At 49.2% G+C, this 8,537-nt stretch overlaps 1 protein-coding gene across 2 annotated transcripts in view; it reads left to right on the forward strand.

Moving 5' to 3' along the window:
- CFTR (CF transmembrane conductance regulator) overlaps positions 1–6,538 on the forward strand; it is a 66,103-nt gene extending 59,565 nt beyond the window's left edge. The window contains exons 28-30 of one of the 2 annotated variants that reach the window (XR_012946558.1): positions 380–485; positions 1,261–3,899; positions 3,976–6,538. Coding sequence is in view for 1 of the 2 variants with exons in the window: in XM_032969871.2 (XP_032825762.2) it covers positions 380–485; positions 1,261–1,467 (313 nt within the window). In the remaining variant the exon portion in view is untranslated. Of the gene's footprint in view, positions 1–379; positions 486–1,260 lie in introns of both variants that reach the window. The other variant, XM_032969871.2, reaches the window with a different exon arrangement.
- The last annotated feature ends 1,999 nt before the right edge of the window (positions 6,539–8,537 follow it).

Here is an 8,537-nt window from a genome sequence, read left to right on the forward strand (position 1 = left end):
AAATCGGAGAGAGAGAGAGAGAATTTGGTGGCGTAATGCCCCTCTGCGGTGAGACGTTACAGTGAGTGCGTATCAGGGCCTTTACTGCCAAGATTTCACGGTTTCTAAATACAGTATTGCAATGTTACAAGAAAGTCTCTCAAGTCGTTTTCATAGCCACTACATTATCACGTGGTGTTTTAAAATGAAATCCAGAATGAACATTGCAAGTAGGTTGTGTAATAACAAGAACGGTTCCAATACGATCACGATATGACTTTTTTCCCTGGGAATGTTTAAAATTAAAGGTGTCACACTTTGCGAGTTGCCCGTCTGGCGAGTAACGAAGAGCTGACCCCCGTTTGTGTGCGTGTTCGCTCGCTTCGTCTTTTGTCTGCAGAACGGCACAGACCATGATGAGGATCATTCGCAAGGAATTTAAGGACTGCACCATCTTGGTCTCGGAGCACAGGATCCGCGCCATTTACGACTGCAATCAGATCCTTGTGAGTAGTTGATCGTCGTGATCGCCGTCGTCATCACCATTGGTCCAAGCAGGCCTGACGCTGCAGACGATGGACGTCGAACACAGTCCAGAGTTTGCTTGCGTTGACCCAATGCTGCTGAAATTATGCGCTCCCAGAAAGGCTGTGCGGCTGATAGGATGTGTAAAACACAATTTAATGTTTTATTTGGAGGGACAGATATGAATCCAGCGACAATACCTGACCACGGCTAATATCAGTGGTGAGCGATATCTGAACCGGTGCTAGGCATCCCCCTACTACTCATCCAGAATGAAGCAGCGTGGAAAAGGATGGTCAGAACAACTCCCATGACCAAAATGGAATGGAGAGGCCTTCATCCAGCGTTGGATTGACAAAGGGCTGCACTGTATGTTGTTATTATTTTCTTGCAATATTAATCGTAGATTATAGATCTCATTTTCTGTGATGTTTCTCTTATTTGCGAATCTGGTTACACAAAGGAAGCAACGCGGACAACGCTGAGCTTAGTTTTCGTGCCCAAGTCAACGGCAACGGCCGGGGCAATGTCTACTTTTCCTGGTGCCCTCACCAGACTCGTTTTCCTTTGCCAGGCCTGTGCCTGGCTACAGAAAAACACAAAAGGTGGCAATCAGAATTATAATATTTATACTGGAGGAATCCGATGAGCTATAAAGCTCTTTTTTCACAGAAGTCCAGTAGTTGTCCAACTGCCCTCGGGTGCGACCACCGGTGTGTACTTGAACCCGAGACCGCCTCTGTTTGACACCCGCAGGTCCTGGAGGACGGAAAAGTGAGGGAGTACGGGACGGCACAGGTGGTGTTCAAGAAGAGCGCCCTGTTCCGCGAGTTCGTGCCGGACACGGGCTCGTTCCGGGGGCACCCCGTGAGGAGCAGCATGACCCTCAGACACTCCATCAAGCACATCTCCCTCCAGGAGGAGCTGGCCGAAGACGACATCATACAAGAGACGAGGCTCTAGCTCACGACACCGGCGGAGATGAAAGTATTTCCGCAGTTTTGTTGGCGAGCCTCACTTGGAGGCTTTTTTTTTGTAAATGTGCGTCTGTGTGTGTGAGTGTGTGCGCATAGTTGGTGCGTGTGGATATCCAGCAGGTGGAGTGGTGGCACAGTGGTTAGTGCACCGCACTACGAACCCGGCGACCTAAGTTTTATTCCTGACCATAGCCAACAAAAATGGCGAATGCTTGAACCGTCCTGGGCCTTCACCAAGTGGACTTGGCTTTAATTAGCACGTGGTGGAATGTGTTTGCATCAGCATTGGACAGATGAAGAGTGCCGGGTCTTGGCCCTTAATAGGTGCTTGCTAAGAGCACCTGCCCTAACAATCTATTTGAGGCTATATGGAGATGTTTGTCTGGCACAGTGTGCAGCCCAGATGTGTGAGCGGTTAACAACATATAAGGTTGGACATCGTTTGTAATGCGGAGAATGTTTCTGGTTAATAATTGCTACAACGTCTAAAGAAATGTTTTCATGAGATTTTCATCATCGCATCCATTTTGTTTGCAAACGAAAGTAGTGAAGGTGGTAATTGCGACTGCAGACACCTGCCATTCACAACTGCATGGGACTTGTCTCCCATTCTGGAAAAGTGAAAGTCCCTGGGTTTGACGCGCGTGCAAGGGCTGTCCACAGCGCAGTCTGGCGCACGGGTGGAGAACCGTTGCCTATGCCGGGGTCCAAACATACCGATCCCTCCGGATCCCTGAGGCGGGCTGGCACACATCGGCACGTTTTCCCTCCAGCGTTCGATTAGCGCAGCCGACCTGCTCGCAGTGACGGATCAACATTGCTCGTGGTCCGTTGGCCAACTCGTTGGCTTCACGTGGCAGCGGGCCGGATGAAATGAAGTCACGGGCCAGGCGTGGCCCAGGGCCGCAGGCTCCCCACCCCTGGGGCCAAGGTGTGCCGCGGCAGCGCACGCGATGCGCGCACGAGGAGGACGCGTGGAGGATCTCGCTCGGCACCAGCGCACGAAGTTTGTGCTTCGTCGGTGTCTCGTGAGGTACGGCAACAGCTCGATTGTCCCAAATTGCAGAGACAGCAGAAAACAGCAGCAGGAGCTCACAGGCACAGCGTGAACAGCCGATCGTCATGTGAGGCTATCAACCGTCCCGTTTTGGCCAGGACAATCTTGGCTTCGGCTGTTCCAGTGTCCTTAAGTGTTTCCAAAGAAAATTGGGATTTTGTTCCCGGTTCAAAATTTTCTGGCTTCATGCATGAATCTTGATTTGGGCAAAGGGCGGGGCTACCTGAATATTGGGCGGGGTTAATAGAGTCGGCTGGGCCCTCTGAGCAACATCGAATAGCGAATCCATGCGCTGTGCGTGTGAAGCTCGCGGATAAGTGGGCGTGGCTACCTTAAAGTGGGAGGGGCTGACCGAGGCAAGGGCTAACAGTTCACTACTTGACCTGGTTGGGCCTCACAGTAAGGTTAGTAGCTTTAGTCACGTGGAGCGTGGTTGAGGCTGTATGAAGCTGGAGTGTGGTTGTAGCTGTGATGGAAGGGTTGTTGTTGTCGTATGTTTTTCGTTGTGTCTCTGCTCCTGTAATTCAGTGTCTACTGCCAGCAAGTTCTGTAAGTGGCGGCCTCCCGTGACACTTAGTTTTTTCTAATTGTTGTGTTTGACTCGTCCAGATTATGTAGATTTCTGGATCAGCGGTGACCATGTTAGTGTGAGTTTACTGTATTTTTGTTGTTGCTGTACTGCCTATAAGAGGGAAGCTAGAGTTGAACTCAAAGGGCGCTAATCACGAGTTGCTTCCCAGCTGAGCACTGCTCAGAGCACTGTGTTCACTTTTGCAGAGCGTTGGGTCTTCACGCATGTACAGATGCTATCAGTTAAAGTAAGGGTGCAATCTGTCCGGGTATGAGCCGCACAATCCGGGAATTGGCATCTGCGTTTGTGTGGCAGGATTTGATTTGTGCCGATATCTGCTACCGGTCTTCTGTTCAACTTTACTGCAGGATACTGCACCGTGTTTCATAGACCTCGACTGACTGCGAAATACGTCTGGGTTTGGTCGACTGTGAAAAACAGTGGCAGCCCTCATTTAAAGGAGGTGAAAAGAATGTTACCAGCAACTGATATTGTACTCGATTTACACCCCCAAAATAAGTTTTAAAGCAACCTTTTGCTATGCAGTGGAGAACGAGGGCTAGGGCTTGTCGACAGGGGCGGAGCCAGGATTTTGACTTTGGGGGGGGGCTGACTTCAATATTGTGAGATATCCAGTGTAATGTTTTCCAATGGGCGCCACAAATGTATAAAACAAAATTTTATTGGATTTGAACGCGAAGTTTATTAATAGGTCGGAGCCGCTGATGTGGCTAATAAGTTCGATAAGTTTGAAAGGCTGCCGCTCAAGCAGCCTGCAGGGCAGCACAAGGTGGCAGCACAAGGTGGCAGCCTGCAGGGCAGCACAAGGTGGCAGCCTGCAGGGCAGCACGAGGTGGCAGCACGAGGTGGCAGCCTGCAGGGCAGCACAAGGTGGCAGCCAGCAGCATTTTGCAGCAGCCGGATATCCGGTTATCCCGATTACCAACTTTCCCAAAATTTCAGGGGGGGCTAAGCCCCCCCCCCAGCCCCTCCTGTGGCTCAGCCCCTGCTTGTCGACAAGAGGGTCTCGCCACGAGCACGGTCTGTCAGTGTCGTGGATGACCAAGCGAAATGAACATATTCGGTGTTTCGTGTTCCCGACCCGGTGACCCCGTCGTGCGGTGCGCCCCCTCGCGCAAAGCCGCCACTTTAAACTGCGCCGGGGCAGATGTGGCGGCTGAGCACGTGGGCGGCTGAGTTCCCACGCGGCGCGGACACGTGGCTCGCGCTGTCTTATGTGCCCGACTTAGGCGTTGAACTAAAGTTCTGTAATGAAGAACAAAGTGTTTGTTATGTCTGAACAGAAAGGGCTGTAGCCTGCGCGGACTGCCAGCAGTGACATGGAACTAGAATGGTGCCACTTGACGGGGGAAATGTTACAAAAGCGTATTTTAGGTTTTATGTCGCGCAAAGTGGCATAACGACGTTGGAAGAGCTCGATGAGACAAAAGGCAAATGAGAGCAATGAGACATTTCAGTCACTGTTAGGAAAAGACAGCGCATATGACTAGAAGGGATTCTCTGACCACTCCGCACACACCGCACGCACTCGTTACTGTGAAGAGGTGAGTAACCTCGCTAACTGGCCGTCAGTCACCTCCCCATCGCTCTTCTATCGCTACTCCCATGACTAATGGTCCCATGAATTTCACTGATCATGGATTCTTCCATCCGTGCCGAGGACTCGGCGTGGCACGCCGAGCGTGGATCTCACCCACACCGTGGTTAGCGGCCGCGCTGCAAGGGCAATGTTGTGTCCGCGCAGGTGTTTGTTGAGTCGTCTGTGTCGGTGTGACAATTTCGCACGATTGTTGGATATAATTGTCATGCTTGAGTTTGTTGAAGATTTACTTGTGGAATCTTACCCCCCGATTGTATTAAGCACCTCGGCATCCTGTCCTGTACGTATGTATGTTGAACTTCTTTCGTACCATACGTAGCCAATCGTGCAGAATCAGGCCAGCTCTCCTCGATTGAATGACACCAGCTTCTCAAGCGTAGTGAGTTGATGGGCTCAGCCCAGTTACCAAAGGCTGTGCTAAACCACCATCACACTCCATTTTTATTTAACTTAATTTGGAACATTATAGCTGAGTCGTGAGAATTTTATTGTTTTATATTTTTATTATTTAATTGTTTCCCTCCGACGTGACTTTACCGAAAGAACCAAGAATATGAATCCCTGCAGTCACGAAAGTTTTAAATCAAAATTATAGCCGAGATATAAAAAAGCATATTTTGAATGCAATGTGAAGAACATCCCTTGCGTACAACGCCTGTAAACCTGCATTGTCCTTCACGTGGAAAAGAGGCAATTTGATGTCGTCAGTGGCAGTGATATCACCTTCAACTGGGTGGTGCACTGATGTCTGCGAGAGTTTCGAAGGAAACACGCATCCTGCGACGCGACAATGGAATATGATTGAGAAAAATACGATTGTGTTCTCGCAGTTGTCGAGATGTATGTTGCCAGTGGTATAAATGAATGCAGATTTGATAAACTGACTTCATTTCTAATTTTCAGCTGCACTGGACAGCTGAAGTTCTAAAAATGCCAACACTAGTTTTACGTTAGGATGTAGGAACAGAAACGTGTTACGTTCACATTCGCGCATTGCTTCTTTATACGAGTGGAGTAACGACCTGCGTCGCTGAAGGTAATCATTGTCCCTCCTTAATATCCACTGGCGTATGGAACACTGTGGTGTTATGCAGTTTCGAAAGTAGCTCGCTGATTGGAGCTGCTGTCTGCACGTAACCATTCGCCACGTGCAGCTCTTTGATCCTTCCATCTCACTCGCAAGTCTTAAACGCGCGGAATGAGAGAAGCAGACGTAAAGTGTGCGTATGCAAATGTGTCCTGATCGTGCCTTGTATACGTTACTTGTAAGGCTCCATACATTTGAGGTGATCCGATTCTGTTTTTTTTTAAAACGACGTTTTATCAAACGGCAGTGAATGCAGCGTTGTGCGTGTGGCTACAACGCCGTGAACGTCACTCGGTTCGCTGTGCGGGGTCTCCATGGAGTTGTCTCTCCGCTGTCGGGGTGGCCTTACCTGTCAACCCCTTAGCAGCGCCGACCCTATTACAGACCAATTCAGACCTTATTGGTCACCCCGTGCTCTCATACATCTCAACGTTCATCCTACAAAGTCCCATCACAAGGGAGAAACGGCTGTACGCAGTATGCACCTGGAAACTCAATTTCCTTGTACAAGGATACGGGGTACACCTTATGGGTTGATAGGTATGGGATTGGCTTGCTTGAATTCCAACCCTGTGTACAAGACGAGACATTTCTGTGTTGAATCCTGATGCAAGCTCTGGATGAAGGTTAATTTACAGTTTGATATGTGTTGAATAACTTGATCTTTATAAAGCTGTTTTGTATTTTTTGTATATAAAATAAAACTGGACAGTTTAACCGACGTTGCCTCCTCCTTCGCTGTGCGGTGGCTACTTGGTGGTGATCCCAAGGCCTGATGGGCCCAGATCTGTGCACGGAACGCCTAACAGAGGAGGGGCACTGTGAACCCCACGTCACCAACTTTCTGGACATTCCCCGACAATGCCAACCGATGTAGTTTTGGGCCAAAATTGCACAAATGTTGATCGCCTTATTTGTCAATCCCAAGTGCATTCCTCCGTTGTGTTTATGCCTAGTATCATATCGTGACCTGTGCCGGATTATCCTAGAAGCAAAAGTAGCCGCACTTTCAACGGCGCACCGCGCTAAATGCTATCAAGCTATCAATTCCGGTTCAGTGATTCTGCACTTGCTCTATTACTATTGTACTCTACTGCCTTCAACTTTTATGCACGACTGGGTGTTTAAGGTTATCGATTTGTCGTATTATCTGGCTATATAGAAAGTGAAAAAATACAATACTTTACTATGCAAGTTACAAATTTGTGTTTTAATATTTACGTGTTTTTTTATATTTAGGGCCCCTTTATAACATATGCTACAGGCCCCGCACTAGCTTCATCCGGCACTGATCGTGACTCGTGGTCCGGCTCACCCTTGCCTGGAACTACCTGCTGGCCTCCACCGAGATCCACCTCGGCTCCGCCACTCGGCTCCACCACACGACAGCGCTTCACCTCCCTACTACCATGATCACTGTTACGTTGCAATTATGGTTTTATTTTTTGGTGATTTCGAAAAGTTTTTTGGTTTGGACATGTTTGTTTTGTTGTAGTACGGAGTTAGACTGATGGCCTTAATCTAAGTTTTATTGTGGTTGTTGTTTGACTTGCATCCCACTGGGATTTTTCGCACACAGCGTTGGTGTACGGTGTTTTTTTCAGAAAATATTTTGCTGGTTTTTTTCATGGATTTTCTGTTTGCACAGTCACATAGTCACTTTCATATGTTTTTCTTGTTCGTTTTTTTGTTTAGTGTGGTTGCACCCGATTCAAGAGCCGAATGGCTCACAGGGCTATACCAAAATAAATCAACTTAAAACTGAAACTGAAACTCGCGCTGCCTAGCCAAGCACAATGGACACCCTTTCTCGCTTAGCGCAGTGCCGTTGCTCAGTTTACCATTAAAATGTTACAGGTTTTTAGCGTTGTGCATAAAGAGGTCGTCGAGTGTTGTAGCCTCGCGTTGACTTGGCGATATAGTACTTTAGTGTTAGTGCAGTGCCGGTGAGTGGAGGTGCCTGACAGATCTCCGTGCAGTGCCAGGAAGAGAAGGCGCCTGGGAACGCACCCCGAGCGCGCAGCCAACCACTCGGTCTCTTCTCGTTCCCGAGACACTCGGGCCGTGTGAGCGCGTGACCCCTGCGCCTTGGCCCGTCTTGGGCCAAGACCCGCGGCTCTGCGACTCCCTGCCCATTGCTGGCCTATAACGAGCCCTGGGAGCTGGCGACCTTTGTGACCTTACCTGGGCCTGGGTCCGTGACTGTGCAGTGAAGTCGGAACGTTGAACAATTTGGCATTAAGGATTGGGTTGATCTCGATATTACTTCACCAAGTACACTTTCCATTGCCGTGGACGTAGAGCGCGTCGCCCTGTAACCCGAGATAACCTTGCATATTCCTTTGTATTGTTCTTTGCGAACGCTACACGAAGTCTATTTGCCTGGATCATTGCCCTGGCAATGTTTAACTTGGCGCCCCGGCTTTCCAAAAAGTGAGACTTTGTACAACTTGCACTGTGGTTTATTTCCATTCGAGCAGCACAATTCAGGAGGTGAGGTTGAAAATGTGGAGAGAGGCCAGGCTGTGATTGAGACTCCGCCCCGAGTCGATGGCTGTCCGTTTGGTTTCCTTACCACCGTGGACCCCTTTTGGGGCCGTCCATAAATGACGTCACGCGATTTTGGACGATTTTTTAAACCCCCCCCCTCGTCACACGGAGTCACAAAAAGTCAGGCCCCCCATCAAATATGACGTCACAAAGCTCTGCCCCCCCCCAAA

This window comes from Petromyzon marinus, chromosome 42 (assembly GCF_048934315.1).
Source record: "Petromyzon marinus isolate PM22_M1 ecotype Great Lakes invasive population chromosome 42, UKy_Petmar_22M1.pri1.0, whole genome shotgun sequence".
In the NCBI taxonomy this organism is placed as follows: domain Eukaryota; kingdom Metazoa; phylum Chordata; class Hyperoartia; order Petromyzontiformes; family Petromyzontidae; genus Petromyzon; species Petromyzon marinus.